Here is a 26,677-nt window from a genome sequence, read left to right as displayed (position 1 = left end):
GGAACATAGGCTGAAAGACCAAAAGATAGAAGCCAGAGAATCACGTAGTAAACCATGAATGAACTATTGTCAAGTTATGAGCAAGGTGAAACTATGAAGTCAAGTAGACAGACAGTATAGGGTAAAACAGATACATGGTACTAGAAAGAAGAGATAACACACAGAAAAAGTAAAAAATGTAAATTCATGCTAATTCATCTATTCATTAAGCAAATATGAGCGTACTATGAGCCATGCTCTATGCCTGGGAGTATCCAGCAAGGAAAACAAAACAAAATGGCCCTCACCTTATGGAGCTGACAGGCTATTATTTTCCAAACAGCAGTTTGTGACTCATTTGTAGATCATAAAATCAATTTAATGGACTATGACCAGACTTTTTAATCAAGTGGAAGAAAAAATAGCAGACTTCATCACACATGTAAGGGTTAAGAATTGTGTCACGAAAATTTTACTTCAGCCTTTTTACACATACAAATTACAAGGGTATTGGATTACAATGTAAAATGTATTTCTAACTGTGAGTCCAGTACTGATCTAGTGTCAATAAATGGTTAACTGTAAAGACCCACAAAATTTCTGAGGCATCTCTAGGACTTTAATTTTAAATTGTGTTCCAGCTCCATGAAACCTGGCTCTACGGAGTTTTCAGCTCTTCCTGGTACCTTGCTGTTAGGCTTTTCCTAGGTATCAACGGCCGTGGATTAATATTCTCAATTCCTTATTCCTACACTACAAGTATGTTCACCAAAAATATCTCACTACTGGAAGAAAACTGAGTCTCTGTTATTTGTACCCCAAAAAAACCTAACTAATTTTATTTATATACTACATATAATATATATAAGTAACCTGGCTATTTGTCTAGAAGATATTTTCTCTTTTATATGTATGACTTTCTCTTTCATGTAGATCTTATATTAAAAAAAATTTATAAATTTATAGAAAAGTCTCAATTCACCTTGCTTCTTAGAAAATATTCAAAGGGAAGAAAAGTCAGCATTGCTTAAAAATTATTCAAGACAAACAGAAAATTCCCACAAATTCTGAAATTAAATATAATTGTATGCTTTTTCAAAGTTTGTCAGAATAAAGTGTAAGAAGGTAAAATTTGTTTTCAAATCATTCACATATTTGGACATGTCATAGAAGAAGCAGAAGTATTAACATTTTGCTCTAGAGAGCAGAAGTGAGACTAATTAGGCACAGTTACAATGAACATGATTTCAAGTGATTACAAACAAATAACTGTAATAACCAGAACTGTCCCACAGTCTTCATTATAAAGTAATGAGTTCCTTTTTATTAGATATAGTCTAGTCAAAGGTCAATAACCATGTATTAAGATAGCATGAAGATTAACATCACTGGGTAATATAGGGGAGGAAGACTAACCTCTACCCACTCTGGGTCCTTTCTGGCTGGGGTATGAATTAAATTGACATGAGACAGAATAACAGGAGAAAATCAAACAAAGCTTTATAACACGTATACATGGGAGAGACCTGGAAAAACTGGGTAACTCAATAAAATGGTGGAGGTTCTCATCTTAAATAACATATTCAGGCAAAGACAGAGGAGGATGTCGGGGGTGGGGGGCGTCAACTATGGGAGATTACCAGAAAAGCACAGTAAACAAGAGTATGCAGATTTAAATTCTTGCCTTCCACATTGATAAGAGTTTCTAGAGATAAGGTCATCCCCCCTTCTTCCTAGTACAGAGAGGGAGACACCTTTACAAATGGAAATTTGCCTTATAAATGTAAATGTCTCTTACAAAGGGTAACTTCTACTTTTACTTGGTTTTCAGAACTTTGATAAGAATGGGCTTAGCAACAACGCTCCCGGTCTATCCATACCCAGAGTTATCTATGGTGATGGACTGTCTTGGGGACAGGTCTTCTATCTTAAATTCTTTTAGGCAGTTGGGGCGGGGCCGGGGCCATCAAAGTTTCTTTCAGAGAAAATAATCAAGGTAAAGAGACATATTTTGAGGTGGCCATTCTGATCCCCCACAGTAACAACAAATCACAACTGCTGATAATTGCAAACACAAACCCTCCCACCTGACCAACTATTTGTTGTACAGCCCACTTCTCTTTCCAGGAGCTTCAGTGTTAACAAGCCCTTTGATTTCAATATGGACTCTTAAAGATGGAGGACTGCATTGCAAATGAGACACACAAGACAAAGGGGCCTCAGAAGTTCATGCCAGGTCTGTAATTCTATAATCTGAACCTAGGTTTTATGGAAAAATCCCTGCCAGTGATTCATCTTAATCTTTTAAACTCTGAAAGACCATGACTAATTAGGACCTAGGAGCTTATAAATATTTCATGTTCCTGAACTACCTCTTCACAAAATTTTCAGGGCTCCAAAATGCTATGGCTTGTTTTAGGTAAAAAATGCACTACTGATATGTTGTAAAGAGAGATGGGAGAGAAACAGATCATAGCTAATTTGTTGTCACATTCAGTGTAACTACCTATCCATGCAGTGCTTCCTCTATATTTCTATGGCTCATTGTACCAACCCTATGAGAGCACTTAACCCATTGCTGTAGTTACATACTAAAAGATCTGTTTCCATCACAAGACTATGAACTCACAGGTGGTAAGAGCTATGTTTTACCATATCTATAACCCCAGTACTTCACACAATGGTTGGCACACAATTAGGTGCATAAAAAAGGCTAAATGTATCATTCTAGTGAAACCATTCTAGTGGAAAATCAATGTGATGTAACCACGAAATAACTCAAAGGAAAAGTTGATATAATTGGTGATATTTAACTGACATTTGCAAATCACAGCTGAAAGGAAGAAAACATGTAGTGCTTATTATCACTAAACATTAAAATCTCAGTTAATTAAGTAAAGAAATTCATACTTACTCTAAGATGACTATTTCCTATAACATTTCTAAATCACAAAGTAAATGTTTTCATTAACTGCAATATTCGAAGGTATTTCTGTTTAAAAGTTAAAATGGCTTGGGGCCAGCCCAGTGGCGCAAGCAGTTAAGTGAGTGCGCTCCGCTGCACTCCGCCGCGGCAGCCCGGGGTTCACCAGTTCAGATCCCGGGCACGCACTGACACACTGCTTGGCAAGCGATGCTGTGGTGGCGTCCCATATAAAATGGAGGAAGATGGGCACGGATGTTAGCCCAGGGCCAGTCTTCCTCAGCAAAAAAAGAGAAGGATTGGCAGATGTTAGCTCAGGGCCGATCTTCCTCACAAAAAAAAAAGAGTTAAGATGGCTTGCTATTTTTATATCAAATACTAACTCTTAAATATACATTAACCTTTAAGGCCATTCCTTAAATAAATACCACTCCTACAGTAAATATACTTTGCTAAGGACAGGTAATCAAGTAGGAGAAATTCGGAAAGGGAAATGCTTTAAAGAAAACAAAAGCATCCATCACAGTACTCAAATTAATAACTGCATTAAAATAAATGAAAGGTACCATATACACTTTGAATACGCCTGTTATAATCATGTACTTCTTATTTTTGGCTCAAAGAAAAGACATCTTCCTAAGAAGCCGAACAGATGAATAGATGGACATCGTCATAACACTATCCTTTTACTTGCTTTCAACTTGCATCTGATATTTTGGTGGAAATTTTCCTAATTCTTTCCCTCATAAATAATTTTAAATTTGGGTTTCCAAATTTAATTATTACTATCATACAGCTGAAAGTTAGCAACAATTTTGACAATATGACAAAATTTTAAAATAGAAAATACTTTAAAAATATAAAATAACTATCATCTATACTTGGTTAAGGTGCTTAAGATTATCATTACCATATCCAGTAAATGCATGTCACTGTTCTTCACGTTTCGACCTGGGCTTAATAACATTCCAAAACATCTGAAAATATTGGGGGAAAAAAAAGGAGAAATAAGGTATCAAGAATATATAGAAGCCCAGTGAGCAAAAAGCCTTTTTATAATAACTAAACAATCTGAGCTTTGTATTTACAAATAGATTTAGTTTTTTAGAGAAACACCACAAATAAGAATTCATTAAGATACATAATAAAATCACATACAAATAAGTTATCTAAATTCCCAGATCTTTATTTTTGCATGTAAAAGATTAACATGATCAGAAAACTGTGATAAAAATGGCCACAAATTGTTGATTGAAACAAAATACAGTAGCGAAATCTGAACTACTTTCTAGAAATGAGATTTTATTTGCCTTAGAGTTATTCCAAACATATAGGTCAAGATCAATAAAGCCAGTTAAATAAAAAAGAAGCTTTTTTAAAACTAAGAATAAGACACTGTGCTCTCTCTTTGCATCAAGCCAGATTAACAGAAACATTACCCTGGCCCTCAACAGTCATGTTCACTGAGAAGCCTGTTAATACTATATCCTTAGTTTTAAAACAAAGTTATATGAAACTCATTACTAAATGTGCTATTATATTAGTGAAGATATTATCCAACATACTATATATTATTAATTATTTACTTTATTCTGTGCTTCCTGATGCTAGAGAAGCTTTAGGAATCCCACCAACACCACCACTTTACCTGTAAAGAATTTTCATAAGCTCTAAATTCAGTTAAATCTAACATTTTTGTATTTGTTAAGATATTATTGTTAATTCTGCTTTATAGGTAAGAAAGGTAAAGTCCATAGAAGTTAAAAAATTTACTCAAATTCATACAGCTATTAAATAGGCCTTGTAACTCGAGAGGCAATGTGATCTGTCCACAGTATCCCTCTGCCAACAACACATACCACACTTACTAAAGAGTTTTTATTGCAGCTTTCCAAAATTTAAAAATACTGCCATGAAGCATTTTACACAAGGAGTAGAGAATGTAAATAAATTATCAGATTTTTTTAATTTCAAAATAGTGGCAGCTGACCAGTCAATACTTAATCTGATCCTTATTGTTTTCCAAACGTTTACTTTTCTAGTAGCATGGCTTTTTCTTCCATGAACAAGATAAGTGATTGATCCCATCCAAAGAAGAGCTTAGTAAGTGGTAAAATAATACATACTTCCTGTGAGTACTTGAGGATACCTTGTGCAAGGCTCCCTTTTGGCATCCAAAAATGATCAAATACGTAACAAAGTTGATAAGCTCACTTTCCAAACATATTATTGTACCACTGAACAAAATATAATCTACTACAATAGAAATAATTATACTCTAATATTCATAATTTTAATATGATTACTATACACTGCTATGATCTCTCTCCTCCGATCTCCTATAATAAACACTGCCTGTACAAATTAAATGTTAATTAATCATGCAATTCATTGTACTATTTCTTCTACTATTGCCTTAAATTCTTGATAGGCAAGAATAAAAGAGTTAATTCTTTTTCAGATATAAAATTTGGTCCCTCCAACTAAAAAGTCAGGTCAATGAGGACAGAAGACTTGTGTCACATTCCCTATATACTTTGCTTCAGCTTACATCTCTCATGGGTTTTTTTAAGAACAATTTTCTATGTCATAGGGCTTTTAAGTAACAAAACTATTACACATTCATTGTAAAAAGTTAATGAATGCCAAAGTGTACTGGGAAAAAATAATGTCTTGCTTCTCTCTCTAATTTCAGCCCCCTTAGGAACCAATGCTAACAGTTTAGTACGCAGCCTCCCTACCTTTTGTTTTGCTGTTTTTGAAAATCTAAAGTTTTATATTATTTTATTTGTCAAGCACTTGCAGGTAAATCACAAAATGGGTACAGTTTTACATTTCTTAATATAATTTTCCTATGTTAAACTCTACTGCAAAAGAAGCCTTGGAAGTTTAGGTTTTCCTTAAACGGCAACACATATTACCTTATTTTGCTGATCTTTAATACACTGCTCTTTTCCTGGGTTATAAATTAAAAATCCTACCACCAACCACCAGTGGGACCTTAGAGAAATCACCTAACCTCCTTGGGCCTCTGCTTCCTCTTCTAGAAAATGGGAGAGGTATAATACATGAATTCTAAGGGTTCTTCCTGCACTAAAACTGCATACTTTTTTCTATCAAGCTGTATTAGTCATTTCCAAAATTATACTTCATTAAAGCACATCAGGTTTCCTATGGAGACAAGCAAGGTCTATTAGAAATAATATGTCAGTAATTAGATAGATATTATTAGTACCACAAACACCTAATGCAAATATTAAGTGTTTCACTGGGGAGTTCAAAGCATTCAAGCTTCTCTTATTAACTCTATAAATAATGTAGAAAGCAAATTGCTATCACACCTATTTTCTCAAGGAGCTCACAGTCTAGTAGGGGAGGAAAATAGTAAACAGGCAATTACAACCTGATGTGGTAAGTGCTATGGTTGCTGTAAGCACAGAATGTTAACAAAGCACAGAGGAGACACAAGCAACAATATTTGTAATATAGTAAATAGCTGACCTAAACCAAAATTTGAAATCAAACCTCCTGAGAATGAGATGACGATGATATTATTATATTAATTATAGCAGCTACTTTTTATTGAATGCCTTATCTTTAAGCCAGACATTACCATATTGTTGCATTTACATTTCAAAACAACCTTCATTTAACAAATAATAAAACTGGTTTTCAGAAAGTAGAAGTGATTTGTCCAAACCACAAAGCTATTAAATTATAGAACTGGGATTCAAGCCCATGTCTATGACTCCAAAATTGCATGGTCTTCTACACATTATACTCTGCCAGCTCCTTTGCCTATCAGTAGAAAAGATTATAAATTCCCTGTGTGATCCTGGGCAAGTCAGACACTTCAAAGTCTCACTTTCCACATTTCTGAAATACAAATATTACCTGCTTACATGTTCACTGTGCTAATGTAAAGTTGAAATGAAAAAACTCATGGTGAAAGTACACTGTAAACTACAGAGCAGTTGCCAATCACAAATTATTATTACAACTGCCACTATTATTAAGAAGAGAAAGTTTGGTCTTCCATAATACCTAGTGAGTTTTTACTCAAAACAGAGCTTTTAAGAGCTTTTAACAAGTTAACATCCACAGAAACACCAAAAACTCAGCTTAACTAGCAATGCTGTAGACTTCATTGATGGAAAAAAGTGAGAAAAATAAAGATATGTTAATGTCCTACAATAGGAAACTAATTTTTTTTTTATTCTTGCTTTTAGTCCATCAAATCATTAGAATTCTATATACCTCCATGAAGACCATGGATAAAAATTAAGAAGGGAGGAAAGGAGAAGGCGAAGGAAAGGAGGTAGGCATCTGACAAACATCAGTTAAAGAACACTGTTTCTTACTAGACCAAACTTTTGTTATTTTTAAAAATGAAAAAGTGATAGTATGACAAAAAGGGTACACAGAACTACAAAGAGGAAAAGCTCAAAGTTTTTTAGAACAATATAAAAAATTCTAAAAACTACATAATTACATAAAAATTGGAATCCCAATCAGTCTCACCTTAAAGAAATTAAAGCAAAAGATAGTTGGAAAAGTCTCCTATAAAATTGGTGGGATTGTTTTTCCCTTACTAAAGGGATCAAGCAGAAAAAGATATACAGGGCCGGCCCCGTGGCTTAGTGGTTAAGTGTGCATGCTCCGCTGCTGGCGGCCGGGTTCAGATCCCGGGCGCGCACCGACGCACCGCTTCTCCGGCCATGCTGAGGCCGTGTTCCACATACAGCAACTAGAAGGCTGTGCAACTATGACATACAACTATCTACTGGGGCTTTGGGGGGAAAAAAATAAATAAATAAAAATTTTAAAAAAAAGTCCTCACTATGCACAGTAGTGTAGAACCATAAAAATAACCATACAAGCTGAAACTGTGCAAAGTGATCTTATAATCAATGAGAAAAATTATAATTGCTCTGTGATCTTTAAATATTTTTGTCAAAACTTTAAAAACTCTCTTCCTGTCAGTTATAAATATATAGAAAACTGAAAAAAAACTAAAACTATTATTTATTTAGTACTTTGTAACTTAAAGTACTTAGAAACATTGAACATTAAAGTATTTTATTTCTTTGGAAACAGTTATTAAGAATAGTTTGAACAGTGCTTGCTTTCTTCTTCTTTAACTTACAATAGAGAGTAAACATTTTTTCAATGTCTCGGCAAACTGTCAAACTCCTTTCTAAGTCTGAATCACCTTCCAATATTTTATCCTTTGCACTCTCAATGCTGTGAAATCTCTCTGAGAGTTTCTTTAACGTGGAGTATTTCCTGGTGTCACTTCCTCTGGGACATTCATCCTTGTCATCACAACCTCTTGCCTTATTTATGCTGATAAGTTCACCTTCACTAAGCTCCTCTGGCTGCATATCTAGAGTCCACTGAGTAGTGGCAGTGTCAACATTCCAATGGTCAGCTGTTTTTTCTATAACTCCATTTATGTCCTATTCAAATACTGCAGTTATTTGTATGGTGCAGTAAAAGTTTTGCCACACTACATTAATACTACTCATTGTTGCTTCCTGTCAAGATACGTGAATGTTTTCAATTGCATACTTTAATGTCATATTTTTTCCAAAACTCAGCTAAAAAAATTGCATGACCTCCATTCTTCTTGTAATTATCATTTCTTTTTAATGTGGCAACTAACTTCAAAACTTCAGCTTGAATGCTAGCAAAACTGACTGCAATTTTGTTTTTTATTGCAGTCTTCACTCTAACGTAGAAGTAAACACTCCATTTCAACCATAAGCAGCTTTCTATTCCCAGCGAAATTTAAACTAAAAGATGCTGGACTGACTGTATCATGTTTTTATATTCATTAGACTTTTTAAATACCATAGTTTCATGCAGAGCTAGGTCTCATCCTACCTTCATTTTGTTGTCACCTTTTCAAATCTTCAAAGATCACATGCAATTTCACTTTCAGCATTACCACTTTTCATTTCTTTGCTGCATTTTTTTCTTTGTTGGCCAGCTCTTTCAACTATCTATTTTTGTAAAATGTTACATGGGTTTATCACTGAGAAACCAAGGAAGCAACACAACAACACACTTTGCTGCCTGTGAGTGAACTCAACAATGGATACACCATGACCAATCAGCAACAGACTTTGAAAGAAGTGATGTGACTGGGCATTGATGGTGCATTTATGTAGTGACTGTGACTAAGGAGCTAACAGCCAAGTCTGCCCTTTATGCAATAACTCACAATTAATACACCACGGTAAGGAAAATTTGAACCATGTGGCTGAGGGACTGATGTTCTTTAACTAAACCAGGTTAACATAAATTCACGGATATCATACCTGCAAAGCAAAGACTGCCTGTATATACACATAGGTTCTAAATAAATATAGCCAAGGTTTTGCCTTCTCACTGTGGCAGTCTATTCTGACTTTATAGGCTACTCTGATTTCCGCTTATCACTCACAAAGTACCAACAGTCTCAGTAAAAATCATGATTGCGGCAGTAGTAATCGTACCACCAATAATAACAATGGCAAGTATTTATTAAGCATTTATTGTGTGTCAGGGACTATTCCAAATATTTTACAGGTATTATTTAACTTTATCCTCCCAACATTCTTAAGAGGCAAGTACTACTCACAATTTACAAATTGGAAACTGAAGCATAGAGAAGTTAAGTAATTTAGCTAACATCACTGGAGATCCAGGATTCAAACCCAGATGAGGGAACTCCATAGTTGCTGATCTTAAAAACGTCACTCTATTAACTTCAGTGCCACCAGTAACAGGAAGAAGTCCCTCCATTAGGATCTATACTTCAGCAAGAGAGATTAAAAAAACTAGAAAAACTAGTTCTTTCTTTCTTTTCATTCATCAGGTAGGAAATTTTATATGTTCCCCAAAGATTTCCTGGAACACTACGAGTAATTATTAGGAAAAAAAAAAAATTTTAAATAGATGCTCAGGATTGCCTCAGATCTGCTACCAGTGCAAAGAATTTACCCTACAAGAAGGCTTTAAAGAAGAGATAATATTTTTAGGTCCATTTTTTTAAGAATTATCAACCAATAAACTTCAAGAACATCCAACAACCTCCATACCATGCTTGGGCAACCATGTTCCCATTAACTCCCACATTAAGAATGGATCAAAATTTGGAATACAGAACCATGATGCAAACATGAATACTTTTACTAGCTCTCCTCAAAATGAGAACTTAGCTATACTCAGATAAAAATATAATATTAAAAAAGATTACAACAATCAAACCAATAAATTTCAAAATCTAACACTTGGTTTGATGACTGCTAAAAACACTTAGCAATTCAATTATTTTGCTTTACTATTCAATAAGAATAATCAAGGAATTTTGGATAGTAATACATTATTTGGGCTTTTGCATATACCAGGCATATGCATCAAAATAATCAAAAGCCAAATCCAAATTATTTTATAATTGAATATACTTGTAAACGCAATTCAAAAACATTAAAAATCTTAAAGAAAAATAACATTTTCCCCCTATAGCTACTGTTGGTTAACAAGAGCCCATTTTCTCCTTCACAAAGGTAAATCAAATGTAGGTAGAGTTGAGCCAAACATCAGCAAATAAATCATAAATTCAATTTTATGATAAAATTTAAAGCATAAACAACTTTACTAACTTTTTAACAAAAATAAGAATACTAGTGATTCTACCTGGAGTTCCTGTTTCTTCGTCTCCCAGTTGTAATTTCATCTCTTTCATTTTTTCTTCTAATTATTTTTTCTTTTTTCTACCTTTTCTCCTATGTCTAGGCATATATGTTTCTTTTCTCTCTTTCCTCTAGAGTTTTATCTTTTTTTATATAGTTGGAAGCAGAACTGATATGATTTACTGATGAATTAGATATACAGTGAGAGAGAAAAGAGTCAAGTATGACTCCAAGTATTTCAGCCTGAGTAAGTAGGAAGTACAAGTAGGAAGCTGGCCATCAGAGCATGAACATTTCATTCAGAGTCATAAGAGAGAATATACAGCACAGATAAGATAGCTTGGTAGACAAGGTAATAGGAATATCTAAAGTTCTGTTCTTATTGCTTGTATTATCTTAAATAAGAAAGGTCATTGGCTGAGAGTAAACATGGTAGAAGACATGATGGAGGTTTAAATAAAAGGTGTGAAATAGTCTAGGAAAGAGATGAAACAGCTTGTCTAGCAAAATGAAACAGAAATGCTAGCAACACTAAGGTACACTTGAGGTTATTGTCATAAATCTAAAGTAAAGCCTATCACCATAATTATATTTTTTTCCAGGTGTAGGTGCAAAGGAGCAGAAAGCTGGAATTAACTAGAGCTGGGAATATGCCAGGCAAGTAGGAAGACGGAAAAGAGGGCAAGAGAGTTGTAGGAGTACATAAAGGAATAATTCATAAAGATAGATAACGGAATCTAAATTGGGAAGGAGACAAGTAAAAACACAAGTGAGTGAGGGCAGGACAGTAAAACATGATAGGACCATAGATTACTGGTCTCAATGGGATCAACGAATTAACTGAATTGAGAAAACAGGAGTGAATTAGAGAGATGAGAGGCAGTGATCAGAGTAGAATACTTGAAATTGAGATTATGAAGGAAGTCATTTGGTAATGACAAATTCTAGAGTATGACCATAGAAGTAGGTGGGTAAGGTACGGAGGAGGACAAGATCTTTGGACAAGAAGAGGTCAAGAAACTAAGAAGCTAGGTTATTAGAAGAATCACCTACATAGATAATGAAACTGCCAAAAATTAAGATAAGCCAATAATTAGAGAGTGACAGTGAGCCAAGAGCTAAAATCTTCAAAGAATGATGGGAATTCCAAGGATTTGTAGATAATTGTAACCAGAGAGGTTAGCAGATGGTAAAATCTGATAGCATAAACTTTGAAGCTGGGAGTTTTTAAGGAGGAAAGAGAAACAAACGTTTGGAAGAAGCAAGGACACACAAGAAGGATACTTACACACCTCCAGGCCAGATCACAGGGGTGAATAGAGAAAACAGCCTTCATTTGAAAGGGCTGTAAGGGAAGCAGCAGACTCAGGCGAAAGTCAGGTTGTATAAAGTGAAGGTAATATTCAGAAACAAGGTTGAAGATAAAAGGAATTGTGCTGATGACAGACTATGAGTGCCAGAGTGTAGAATGGAATGGTTTAGGAAGCTGAGCAAAGGTGGGGAGATGGAAATCAGATAAGGAGATATACAGAGTCATGTGGGGATTAGAATCCGAGTATTAATGTAAAACCCAGGAATCCTAGACTTCTTACAAGGCCTTAAAGAAACAGGCAAAATAGCAATAGATTATTTCATTGAGGCTAAAGGTTGAGGGTAGGAAGAAGGATCTTGGCAAGAGCATGCAGAATTCTGGAGTACCCTGCTTTACACCAGTTTTGGACAACTAAGGTGTACAAGTCAAGGAAAGAGCAGTATTACCAGAGGAATGTGGAGTTCTGGGCATCCTCTTACTATTATTGATGGGGGGTTGGGAGAGGAACAGAATATATGAGTATGGAGGAGGTTTGACATGAAGAGCATCAAGAAAAGATAACTACTTCTGGGTGTCCAGAGACACTCTCAGTTGATGAGTTTACAAAATTATAAAAAACCGAATATATATTTATTATACATTAACTCATTACCTCATCTCCCAAATGCCACTGTTCCTCTGAAGACAAGGTCCAAAAAAGCTGTCCTACGTCCTCATAAAGAGACCTTCAATTAGGCAAATATTCACTTACTATAATCAATAAAAGCTATATACACTGCAAGGAAGAAAACAGTGATTTTAAATGTGATTCCTGGAGGAAAAACTAGTCATGAAAAAATGTCCTTGTGTTGGAGTTCCAAAGACCACTCTAGGTTTGATGATTTGCTATGAGGACTCACAGGACCCAGCATATAGTTGTACCAATGCCTATGGTTTATGAGAATGAACAGATACAAAGCAAAATCAGCAAAGGGAAGAGGCATATGGGGTGAAGTTCGGAGGAAACCAGGTGCAAACTCTAAGAGTCCTCTCCCAGTGGAGTCACAGAGGACACACTTAATTCCTTCAGCAACGAGTTGTGACAACACATGTGAAATGTTATCTACCAGAGAAGCTCACAGAGACCCAGTACTTGAGATTTTTATTGGGAGCTGGTCACATAGGCATCCTCTGCCTAGCATGTACCAAAATTCCAGACTCCAGAAAGAAAGTAGGAGTTCAACATAAACCACATTGTTTGTACGAACAGTTTAGGCACAGTGAGCCACTCTTATCAGTTCTGGGAATGGTGGAAACCCTTCCAAAATCTAAGTTTCCCGATGCCTATCAAGAACCAACCCTACAAGCAGACCTTTAGGAATAGCAATGTCATGCCTGCTATGTTAACTCTTTTCTGCACAGCCCTATTTTGGCATTTACATTTTAAGCAAGGAAAACTTTATACAAAACACTATCATCTGTGTATAAAATAATATAGATTCCTCAGAAGCTCAATTCCATTTAAAACAGGTGAATTAAGCTATATAAAGCTTTGATTAGTTATCAAAAGAATAATAATTTTCTGTAGTACAGTGGAATAATGGAATAACTTACCTAAATAGATAAACCTTAAAGAAAACATGTGAATAACAATTAGAAAAATAACATGAGAATAAAAAGGATGAGTAAGTTTATTAAAACATATTGAAAATAGGATGTGCAACTATGACATACAACTATCTACTGGGGCTTTGGGGAAAACAAAAGGAGGAGGATTGGCCATAGATGTTAGCTCAGAGCCAGTCTTCCTCAGCAAAAAGAGGAGGATTAGCATGGATGTTAGCTCAGGGCTGATCTTCCTCAAAAAAAAAAAAAAAAAACATTGAAAATAGAGAAAATCAAATTAATATTGAAAGCACAAATACAAAATTTCACATATAAATAAGACTTATTTAACTTTTGTTAATTAATTGCCTAAAGTCTTACTAAATAAAAGTAACATTTTATGTAATTCTTCCTCCCTCTTCCCTTCAATGAAATATCTTTAAAAAAAAAACCAAAACAAAAACTCTATGCTACCATTATAAATAAGGACAATATGCTAGTAACTAAGCAATGTTTACTAGTGATATAAAATAATTATATCACATCTATAGATACTTAATACTTCCTATTACCCCTCCCTCCCCCAAAAAACGTCATTCAAAAGAGAAAAGGAAAGGCTTTAGGAAGAACAGCAAGATGCCCTGGACTCAAATCCTCATGTTGCCTCTTATTAGCTATGTTTCTTAGTAAGGCAAAATAATATACTTCAGCTTCCTCTCTCCAAAAAACTGTAAATAAAAAGGTAATTTACTTTGCAGAGTTTCTTGCTTTAGTACGAAAAAGACTGTGCATTAAATACTTGGAATGGAAATGGACATATGGTAGAAATCATTGAGTAGTCGTCATTATCTTTGCCAATATTATGACAGTTAAAACACTATCAGTCAAAAGACTACCTAAAATAACCAGTTGGGTTTTTTTTCCCCATAGAAATGTATCAGAAACTTTATCTATGGGACTGGTTAATTTCATTAGATACCAATTTAATTCAATTAGACAGTGTCAGTTGAGGTCCAATTAGGAGAGAGGACACACAATAATTTGAATACAGAAAGTTTACCTTAAAGAATTATTAAGTGTAATAGGACAGTAACTACAAAGAGAATTCTAAAGAATACCTAAGGCTGAGGGAGAGTATCCCAAGGAAGAACAAACTTGGAAGACGGGTCCTCTCCCTAAAGCTGGTATTCAAATCTCACTGGAGAAGGTATGATTACAGCTCAGTGGATGGCAAAGAAATTTGCTGGACTACCCAGGCAAAGCTGGACCACAAGCAAGAGGAAAACATCCTCCAGACTGCAGGCAGCCAAGGTTGGCAGGCAGGTGAACAAGGGAAATCAGGGCTTCCAGAGCCTGCTCACTGACAGAGTGGTGTGAGGCCTGGGGCCCACTGTGTCTGGAGGGCTACAGGAAGATGTCGCTGAACCAGGACCAGGGCTATGAGCTCGCAGAGGGAGTGCACGCACTGGTGCACAGCTGGAGCACAGCACCACCGGATGTCCTAGAATCTTGCAGCAAGAGCCAGAAATAACAATCACAGCACACCAGAACCAGGAAGAGAAGTCCCTTCCTCCTGCAGTGTCTCTCCAGCACCCTCTACTGGCACAATTTAATATAGTGCTTGCTGCAAAGAAGAAATGCATACAGCTCCACTAACGCAGATGAAGAGGGTAGATCTGGAACCAAGAGACAATAAATTGATAACTGGCATAAGTTACAATTAAAATAGCCCATCTCTCTGGGCCGCCCCAGTGGCGTAGTAGTTAAGTTCATGTATTCTGCTTCGGTGGCCTCGGGTTCGCAGGTTCAGATCCCGGGGATGGACCTACACACCGCTCAAGCCATGCTGTAGGAGCATCCCATATATAAAGTAAAGGAAGACTGGCACAGTTGTTAGCTCAGTGATGATCTTCCTTAAGCAAAAAGAGGAGGATTGGCAACAGATGTTAGCTCAGGGCCAATCTTCCTCTCACACACACACACAAAATACCCCATCTCCTCTAATTACTTAACAGCCAGGTTAGAAATTAAAATTTCTTAAACCAATAAATTAAGAAATTATTTTCTTAATGTAAAATAAGAATGTAAATTGGTTCAGCCATTATGGAAAACAATACAGAGGATCCTCAAAAAATTAAAAATAGATCTACCATACGATCCAGCAATTCCACTTCTGGGTATATAATAAAGCTAAATAAAGATCTCTTGCCACTAGAAAAATAAGTAACTACTTAATTAAGAAATTATATTATATTATAGAAGTATACTATAATTTATAAAAGGATTCAAAAAGAGCTCCAAAAGAGGTCTATAGATTGTACCAATGTCAACTTTCTAGTTTGTATATTGTACTATAGTTATGTAAGATGTTATCACTGGGGGAAGCTGGGGGAAGTCACGAGGCCTCTCTGCACTGTTATTGTAACTTCCTGTGAGTCTATAATAACTTCAAATTTAAAAGTTTATTAAAAATGAGCTCCAAGACACCTAGAATAGATCAACTTATAAAAACGTATTACAGAAAATAATGTATATTTTCATTGCTAATATAAAAAAAGTATTTCTTAAAATACAATGCTGGAAAGGTAATAGTATTATATAGCTACTCCCACAGTGTCACCTCCCTTTACTGAGTGCCAGCAAAGGACGATATTGAAAATTCTGTCCTAATTACAAGTTCCAGTCCCAAGGCTGAGAGATGGATGGAAGCTTGCAATTATTCACTCTCCAAAGCACCTGATAATGCCAATAGCTCTTTATCAAGTGTCACTTGAAATAACTATCAGAGAACAATGCAAGTATTTCTGTATAAATACACCCCGTTTTCCCAAGGAAAAAGAGAGTTATCTTTCTACTGCCTTAAAAAAAAAACTCCAACAACAAATGAGTAAGTTCATAGAGCAGCTTTTAAAATATTATGCAGACTTTGGGTCGCCCCACTAGCTTTTTCAGGATAGAGAAGAATGACGTCCTTTAAGAAAAATTATTAGAACCTCTAAAACTCTTGATTTGGGTAAAAGATTTCATAGATACACTAATTTACATAAAAGAATAAAAGATGCAAATCAAACCAACATCTAGGCAACTTGAAGTCAGTAACTTGAGCTTCTTTCTCTAACTAAAGAAACTGTAACAACTTGCTAGGGTGAAGGCAAAAATAAGTGCTACGTAAATTCAGCAAAACCCTCAGAATGGTCTAACATCAAACTAGATCAGCCCAAAAATAATAAAGAGTTCAAGTTCTACCACCCATCTACTTTAGTGATGTAAAATCATACTAGAAAATTGTCTGTTCTGTGAGAAGAAAAGAGCTCCAGGTGAATTTTTTTTTCAGTACTCCTTGGCTTGGAAATTTTTTCCCTAAGAAAATAACACAAGGAAAGGTACCTGTCAATCACTCGTGCTATGAAGTATGGCACGTAATGCTTCAATTTCTCATTATATTGTTTTTGCTGCAAGCCAGCAAGCACAAATTAAAAACTGAAGCAGAATTGACTATCAAAATAGGCACATCTCTGAATCACTCCACAAATGATCAAACTGCCTTTTAGCAATGATGTGTTATATATATATTTTTAATGTATATGTAATGATTGTATTCCCTCAAATTAGGATCAGATAAAGGTGACTAATGGAAATCCTTTCTTTCTAGCAGTGTTAGCCCATGTTAGTACAAACGGAGTTGTATGCTTATAACAAATCTAATAATTGTACTCTGCTTGCTGTATCAATACTTCATTCTGGTTCACAGAGCAAGCATCAGGGCAGATCCCTGGGTACACAGTGATTTGACAGACATAAAATCCTGAAGCCAAAAATCTCTTCCCAACTAACCTTCCACTGAAGGCCTGAAATTACCATCACTAGAACACCAGTTCTTGTTAGGGAATCATAAAGAAGTCCATTTTATAAATGTATATGGTATTATTTGTCTTGAATCATTTTATTATAAAATAAGAAGTAATACTTGGGAAAAATCAACTAGTCAGAAAACTAATACAGCAAAAACTGAAAAATTCACGCCTCACTGTTTGGTAACAAGCATAACCAACAATCTACTCAAACTATCAAACTGGGTGCTATGTAATATTGCTAGTAATAGTGTATTTTAAACACTAGATAAAGCTTTAAAAATCCATATCAATTTAGTAGTATGCAAGAAAATCTTTTGCAGTATTTCCACACGTGTTAATACCAAAACCCATGGAAATGCGAGCTGGCCAGGGTCAGAGATGATTGCCGTTTCTGCTTCAGAAATGCCAGAAGAGCTTGACCTGACTGGATCTGCACACACTTTAACATTTTAACTGGGCCTCTCAATAATTAGGCTTAGGCCTGGCTCTTCTCACAGATTTCAGATTACAATCATTTTGCTTTCTCCTCTCAGTTGTTATTATTGTTTTCTCTTCTAGAAATCCATCAGCTTTTCTCCCAGGGCATGATGCCCCTGGGTTTGAAGTCACTGAGCACTCACTTGGATGCCCCAACATCTATATTCTCACGTTCAAATTCTGCTGGAAATACGCAAAAGAATACCGATTCATTTATTTTCTAACTGGTTTAATTTTAAACTTAGTGTATAATGAAGATTTAATTGGATATAGTCTTTAAGAGTATACACTCAGGAATCAAATGGCCTTGATTTAAACCCTGCCTCTACCAGTTCCTGGCCAAGTGACCAAAGTTACTTAACCTCATTAAGCCTGTGTTTTATCATCTGCAAAAAAAAGGGTAATAATTATACCTTCCTCATGTGTTGTTATGACAATTAAATTGTACAATGGCCATCACACAGCAAGTGTTCGATAAATCTTGGCTGTTATTATTATTTTCTCTCTTACATCCAGTTCCTAAAGAAAGCTTAATATGTAAAATCTAACATGACTGCTTGAGAAAAACAAAAGAATATTAGAAATGTTCAAGATCTGAAAGCAATTTTTACATATCCTCTAAACAAAGTAGGACTCTACCAGGTTCTCCTGTTCTCAGTGTTCTCTTACTCCCTCTACATTACAACGAATTTAGTCAATGCTCTAACTTTATAAAATTTTAATATACTGTTTATTCATTTATTCAACAAGTTTTTTGAAAGAGGCAGTAGAGAACATGTATTCTGGTACCAGATGGACTTGATTTAAATATTAATTATATGACCCTGGGCAAGTTATTTAACCTCTATGTGACTCAGTTTCCTCAACTGTACAATGTGGATAACAGTACCTACACCTCATAGGCAGCACCTAGAACAGTGCCCAGCACAGAGAAATTCCTAACCAAGGATTAAGTAGCTAACTACAAAGCTCTGTGTTCCTAGCACTGTGCTAGATGTTGAATATTCTGGGATAAATGACATAGTACTTGCCTTCAAAGGGGTCAAGACAGAGAACGGCAGTATAATTTGTCAAATATCTATACATGAGCAACACTTGAACATTTAAATGCAAAGAGAAATGGCTTCTTTCATAATAAAAATTAATGTTAAAAAAAACCCAAAATATTGAAAATTAGCATTTGGGGTGGGTGATGGATGCACTGGGGTTCAATATATTATTCTTTCTACTTTTGTGTATGTTGGAAATTTTACATAATGAAAAGTTGTTTTTAAAAATGATAAATCTGGGGCCAGCCCCGTGGCCTAGTGGTTAAGTTTGGCGAGCTCTACTTCAGCAGTCCAGGTTTGGTTCCCAGGCGCGGACCTACACCACTCGTTAGCAGCCATGCTGTGGAGGCAACCCACGTACAAAAAAATAGAGGAAGACTGGTACAGATGTTAGCTCAGGGCGAATCTTCCTCAAGCAAAAAGAGGAAGATTGGCAACAGATGTTAGCTCAGGGCTAATCTTCCTCAAGAAAAAAAAAAAAAGATCATTTTCTCTTTCAGAAGATAAGCCAAAATTATAAAATTTGAAAGATTTTCTTTCACATAAATGTCTTTATACTACGAATTAACTTTGTCAGCAACAATGTTTAAGATTCAGAGATGTTAAGAATTCTCTTGACAAGACTGCCACCTACCGGATTACCTTAAATTCCACCATTTTCATTTTCGATTTAAACACCTTAAATACCACATATAAACCAATAAAAGGCAAGAGTTTCTTTTTCCAAAAAAGATAAATCCGAGTTTTTACAAAATTTCCCATATCACAGAAAATTCTGTTATGTTGAACAAAGTATTTTGGGGAGAAGACCCATTAGCCTGAAGCAATCTCAGTTAATTTTAGTTTGGATGTTTATAGAGGTCATCTGACAGAACATGTGAAAAAGGAAGCAAAGAAACTTAACATGGATTTAGGAATTACTGCTGGATATATGATCCATAGTTGTTAGATATTATCATCAATTATATTAAAATAAAAGCAATACAGTAAATGGTTATATATGGAATGAGTCTTTTTTTTAACTATCCTAATGTTATACAAATGGGTACTGGTGGCTTAGGTAAAATTTCTAATGATAACAATATATACTGCTTCAAAAATTGCTTTATCTCAAACAACTGAGGCAAAAATTGAGATAATGGGCTCTGGAAAAATCTCTTAAAATTATTCAAAAAGTAGCTTAAGTGATAATGAAGACGCCGATGTTAAAGATTATTGAGAGTCTGAATAAAGTTGTTTTATGAATATGTGAGTGGGCAAAAAGCAACATTTCTAAGTTATTTTGTGTAATATATTTAAAAGGTATGTGTAAATGTTTAAGTTAAAAGAAAACATTATAATTAGGCATTCAACTATTTCCCCTATATTCATCAAGATTTCTATATTCAAGTTGATGAAACTTTGAGCCCCTCATTGGGAAAAGGAAGAACTGCTTTATACACAAGCAGAGTACAGGCCTCTATAGCAGAAGCATAATACACCATTCGATCATAAAACTCCAGGATGTTTAAATACGATTTACTAAAAGTTAAATTACTCAGTGCTTAATACTTCTTTGCTTGTGTTACTACAGACTTCTTAAACGGAAAGCTGACTTTTGCTATGCCAGAAAGGAAGTGCTGGGGGCATGTCATAAGGACACATGGTTTGAAGGGGCTCCCACTGGCAAATTCTGGGACAATCTAAGCACCAAATAATGGAGCACTGTAGTGAATTATAAACTATTGCGGAGGCGTACAAGTTCAGAAGTCTATACCAATAATAAGGAGATAAGTAAATGGAAGAGAAGAAGAGCTCTGGCTTATAACAGAATGCCAAGAGCTGACTGATAAATCTAGAGAAAGCGCAGGAGATGCAAAATTATCATTTTGCATTCATCACAGTAAAGACTAGATCAGACAAGAATCATGAATAAACGCTGAAGGAAGTTTTCATGAGAAGCAGGATATTTTCAGGGCTCTCCTCACAGACTGCTTACTAGTTCCAAGGGAGAAAAAAAAAGGAATTACAGTGGGGAAATCAGACATCTTGACTGGGTAATCAAAATTAACATCACCAGCGAGGGACAGATGGTTATCAAGTACCTCCGGATGGGAAACATTGTGAAGGAAACAACATCACCTACGCAGCAATATATAATCTGAATCTAATCACAAAATAAATGTTAAATAAACGCAAAATGAGCAATGTTATATTAAAAAGAGGGTAAAGCAATGTATTCTTCAAAAATATCCATGTTGTAAGAGACAGAGAAAGTCTGTGGGAATGTTTCCAGATTAAAGAGAGCTAAAGACATATGGCAACTAAATGCAATATCTGACCCTAGTGTGAACCCCGAACTAGAGCGGGAAAAGGATGTTACTGGGTTAACTGACAAAACTGGAGACAGATGGTAGGTTAGACAAAAAGCATGCATGAAAGCTAAATTTACTGAAGTTGATACATATAATGTGGTTATATAAGAGATATCCCTATCCCTATCTTTAGCAAAGACATATTTCCTAAGGAAGTATATCAGGATAAAATGCCATGATGTATGTAACTTACTCTTAAATTGTTTAAAAAAACAATAGTGTGTGTGTGTGTGTGTGTCTGCAGGTAGGGAGAGAAAGATTGAGAGAGTGAGAGAGAGACAGAGAGCAAGAGAGAGAGCGAGAGAGAAGAGGAATTGAGAGATTGACAAAGTGGGTGCAAAGCAAATGAAGTAAAATGTTACCAATAGGTAATTCTGAGTAAAGAGTATACAGGTATTCTCTGTACAAGTTTTATTTAGTAAATTTTACCAGTTTTATTTTGTAAGTTTGAAATTACTTCAAAATAAAAAGATTAAAAGATTGCTGTACCTACTGTTAACAAAAAAGAAAATTAAAATCTCACCATCATTCTTTAATAACTAAAATATCCAAAATCAACAATGCCCTTAATCTTCAGCTATTTTTCATCAATTTTAAGAAGCCACCAATTTTAAGATTCACAATTATTTTTTATACCAGTAAGAAAGGGAAAAAAAGATAACTATAATTATAAGATGCCACCAATTGTTAAACACACCACAATTTCAGAGATGTTAAATATGAAAACATGTGCATCTTAAAATTGATGAAACATGGTTTTTCTATAAGGTCAAACTTCAAAAACAATTAAAAACACACGCACGCATCACTGTACCAGGATGCTGAACAGAACTTTTTTTCTGTTATCTGGACGCTGGCAGTAGGACCCAAAGATGGGAACAAAGTGGAGCTAAACACCTGCCATTCTTTTTTTTTTTTTTTTTAATTTTTATTTATTTTTCCCCCAAAGCCCCAGTAGATAGTTGCACGTCACAGCTGCACATCCTTCCAGTTGCTGTACGTGGGACGCGGCCCCAGCATGGCCGGAGAAGCGGTGCATCAGTGCGCGCCCGGGATCCGAACCCGGGCCGCCAGCAGCGGAGCGCACGCACCCAACCGCTAAGCCACGGGGCCGACCCAACACCTGACATTCTAACGAAAGCCGCAGATAACCGGGCGCCAGACACCTCCTCCTACATTTTAGAGGGACTGAGGTGGTCATGATGCCATCAGCCACCACCTCAACTGGCCCCACCTGCATCCCCATCTAGCGAATGTGGGGGGGAGAGGGAGCGGTCATAGTGGACCGCAGCCTTCATGAACAGGTTTTTCTTTCTCTGGTGATGATCGCCAATGTCTCCCACTCCTTGAAGCCAAGTGAATAGGTATTTGTTTTTATTTCCAGTTTTTTGCCACTATAAACAACACTGTAACAAATATCCTTGAAAACATGTCCTTAGTGTACTTTCATTTCCAACAGGACAGATTCCCTAGAATGGGACTAATATGTTCAATTATAGGTATTTTTTTATCTTTATAAATGTTGCCAGATTGCTTTTCAAAAACGATATACACACACTTTCCCCTTTTCCACAGATCCCCATCAGCTCTACATGTTACTTTTGCCAATCTGATATCCTACTATTACATTAATTACAATTCCATCTATTCGTGAATTGGGACATCTTGACATATGTTTGTTAGCCACGTGAACAGCTTTCCTGTGATTTGTCTATTTATACTCTTGTTTTTCTCCTCCTTTTTTCCTGCCAATTGTTAAGAAATTTATGTGTATTAACCTTTCATCTGTCATTTACATTACAAATATTTTTTACAGAATTATCATTTGTTATTCTTTGTTTATGGTATCTTCTGTCCTACAAGATTTGTTTTGTTTTTATATGGTCAAATATATACATAAATATATAAATGCACGCACACACATATATGTATGTGTGTGTACGTATTTATATACTTAAACGATGTATGTGACTTTTAAGTTTATGAAATCCCAGTAACTAAATGGACTTTTTAATAATCAAAGATGAATGAGAATTTGAGGTATCTGATCTATATGTAAACGATGGACAGCAGGAAAAAGAAATGTGAACAAACAGGGTTGAATCAGTTATTACTGAAAAAATGAAGCCATTTCATGTTTCTTTCCCTCATCAATTGACATTTTCAATGAACCAGTTACATCTAACTTATTTAAGTGAGGAAACCATTTTGATTTTCATTCTCATTTTTTTTTTTTTTGTGAGGAAGATCAGCCCTGAGCTAACATCCGTGCTAATCCTCCTCTTTTTGCTGAGGAAGACGGGCTCTGAGCTAACATCTATTGCCAATCTTCCTCCTTTTTTTTCCCCCCAAAACCCCAGTAGATAGTTGTACGTCATAGCTGCACATCCTTCTAGCCGCTGTATGTGGGACGCGGCCTCAGCATGGCTGGAGAAGCGGTGCGTCGGTGCACGCCCGGGATCCGAACCCCGGGCCGCCAGTAGCGGAGCGCGCGCACTTAACCGCTAAGCCACGGGGGCCGCCCCTCATTCTCATTTTTAAATGGAGAAACTCAAGTATGGTGAAAAGACAGCTGAGAGTCAATAGTACATCTCTTAAAATACAGTAACAATGTCAACACAAGTTTTTGATAACATTTAGGAGCAAGCTGCTTACCTTTCAATAGCTAATTCTTTGTTAGAAAGTTGCTGCACTGTAATCACAACCTTCTTCTCTATTCCTTGCTTTAACTTGAAATAAAATTTATCTCTATCCTTAGGCACAGGACTGAAAGATGCAAAAAGAGCAGGAATTACCAATACAATAATTAATACAATAAAATAAGATAATCTATTCCAAAGTTAGAATGAGATAAGGTATTGAAGCAACACCACCCTTATTCTTAAGATGCACTAAACTCTCATCTTGCCAGAGTAACAAACCACAAATTTTATACTCAGCAAAATAGAGTTGCTATTAAGTTTTAAATGGGATTTACAAGAGCCTTATATTTTATCTCTAACCAAGGTTAAAAACAAGATTTCTAAAATGACATCATTTTGAATTTTAGTTTTAAATTTAAAAAGTTTAGGAATATGGTTTAATTATTTTTTAAGACTGTCACATTTCCGATTTACCTGGTTGTGTGGCCATCCATGAGTGCCTTTAACATAGTGAAACCCAAGGCAAAACAAAGTGAGAAGAGCGTCCTTTTAAATATCTAGAATTTGAAATGACTGCGACACGTCCAAGTAAATATAAATAAAGGATGAACAAACAGATATAGATTGGGGCAAGTTAAATTCAGCCTAGAGCAGACTGACTATTCTTAAGAATTAATTCAATAAAACAATAAATGTCTAAAATATAGGTTGTCTTATCTTAAAAGGAAAAACACCTTGAGCAACTTATTTGAAATAAGACTCAACTTCTGTATCTGTGAAAAAGAGATAAAATACCTACCTAACAATTATTGTTAGAATTAAAGGCACAGTTAAGGCACACAGGTGATGGTTAAAAAGTATAACTGTTTCCTATAATGTATTTTTGAACTTGAGAAAAACAATCTAAATATACAATGGAAGGAAACAATTAATTAAATGATGGTCAAACCACACAACATACTACTGGTAATCATCAAAAATGATTTTAATTAAGAATATTTTAATGAAAAAATTTTTATATCATAAAAGGTAAAAGAAAAAAATTATACTGTATATATACAATTGTAGAAAAATATCCCCTAGAAATAAACAAAGGGAATAAATCAAATAGGAAAAGTGATTGTCTGTGGCTGACAAGACTATAGCTTTTTATTCTACTTTTATTATTTTACTAAATTTTCTAATAAATATCAGTATTTTTAAATATTAAGAAAATCATTTACATAAAATATCTGAAAAGCATGAGAAAAGTAGAACATATTCATTCACCAAACATTTATTTATCACTTTAAAACTTTATACCAACACTGTATAGTTTCTGGAGCCTTTATATTAACGAATATTATATTTCAGGCACAATATCAATTTTTATTCTTTCTAAATAACCTCACCTAAAGTTTCCTTTTCCATCATCTTCTTTTACCTCCAAGGAGACACTGAAGGTAAACACATCACTGTCAGGGGTAGGAATAACTGAGTCTTTAACATCCGACACTTGTCTGGAAGAACGTTTGAATGCTGTACAGAAACTATATAAAATTCTGCTTACCTAAAAGAATAAAAATGGAAATACCATTAGACAAAAGTTTTTACTGCATTTTAATATCCTTATCTCCTAATTCTTGAATCTATAACTTTGCATGATCACAATTTTCTTTGGCAGATAAAGTAAATATAGTCTCAACAGATACATATATATCATATATATACATAGTTTATAATATATATTATATAGTTTATAATATAGTATATATAGTCAAGCATGTGTGTATATCATTTGCTTCTTTGAATGTGGCATTTAAGCACAGTAACAAAAATGTTTAAGTTCGCAAAAGAAGCTATACTTATTTCTAGATGTTTCAAGGCCTCAGAATATATTAAATTGCAATGAATGAATCCTAAGATAATTACTAGAATGATGCTGGTATCTAAATCTTCCCAATGAACACACACAAACAAGGTTTTAGCCCAAGTTGTCAATTTCTCTTTCACTTCCCTCAGCTTCAGAAGGCTAGAGACTAAGGCATAGAATAAAGCAAATCCTGGTTTTAGTAATAAGAAAATATGATTTAAAGAGCTTCCAGAGTTGTTACTCAATGTTGTTGTGGTATAAATGTGTTGCAGGATTCCCAGAATGAATGCTGAAATCGTCTTATCTATTTCATTAGTATTAAAATATCTCTCTCTCTCAGTGGCTTTTACTCGTCTCCTAAAGTGAAGAAGTGCTCTAAATCCCACACTCTTCCAGAAGTTATTCTCTTCCTTAGTTCCAAAAGAAGCATCATACTATCTCAAACTTGTAAGCTCGAAGCTCAAAAGACCTTCCAAATCTCTCAGGCCACCCATGAGGTCAACAATAAAAACAACATGAAATAAGAACAGTTTAACAAAGGTCATATTCTCAAAACCTCATGTTGGGAGGTACAAGAGACTTCTCGGAATATTAACAAATCCTTCACTTTAGATAAAGTGAATTCTAACTATTCATTGAATTATATTAGTCTAGGACTATAATATTTTGTAAATTGCTTGAAACAAGAGCAATCATCAGTACTTTTAACAGAATTTCTTAAAGTAGGGGGTCTTTCCTCATTTTTCTATTTTTATTATATCCACATATTCTTTTTTCATACACACAGTCTATCACATTCAAAAACAAGTGGTCCTCAAATTTCCAATAGCCATACTTACATCTATTAATCAATGATTATCCTAAACTGCCTTTCTAATGCCAAATTAATACTTTCTTAAATTAACTGACTTACACACTTAACTGTATAAGAATGCTGCCTGCCGGCCTCAAGTTAAATTTCAGCAGTACCAT

General features: G+C 35.1%; 1 protein-coding gene across 2 annotated transcripts in view; it reads right to left on the bottom strand.

Moving 5' to 3' along the window:
- Window positions 1–26,677, bottom strand: part of RABGAP1L (RAB GTPase activating protein 1 like) — a 701,003-nt gene that overhangs the window by 578,326 nt on the left and 96,000 nt on the right. For both annotated transcript variants that reach the window (XM_087438180.1, XM_004425016.3), the window contains 3 exons: window positions 25,245–25,402; window positions 23,867–23,977; window positions 3,813–3,879 (listed from right to left, as the gene is read on the bottom strand). In XM_087438180.1, coding sequence (XP_087294306.1) covers window positions 3,813–3,879; window positions 23,867–23,977; window positions 25,245–25,402 — 336 coding nt within the window. The remainder of the gene's footprint in view (window positions 1–3,812; window positions 3,880–23,866; window positions 23,978–25,244; window positions 25,403–26,677) is intronic.

Source organism: Ceratotherium simum, chromosome 2 (genome assembly GCF_057802395.1).
Source record: "Ceratotherium simum simum isolate JZ-2026a chromosome 2, ASM5780239v1, whole genome shotgun sequence".
NCBI lineage: Eukaryota > Metazoa > Chordata > Mammalia > Perissodactyla > Rhinocerotidae > Ceratotherium > Ceratotherium simum.
This window is presented reverse-complemented; position numbering and strand designations above follow the sequence as displayed.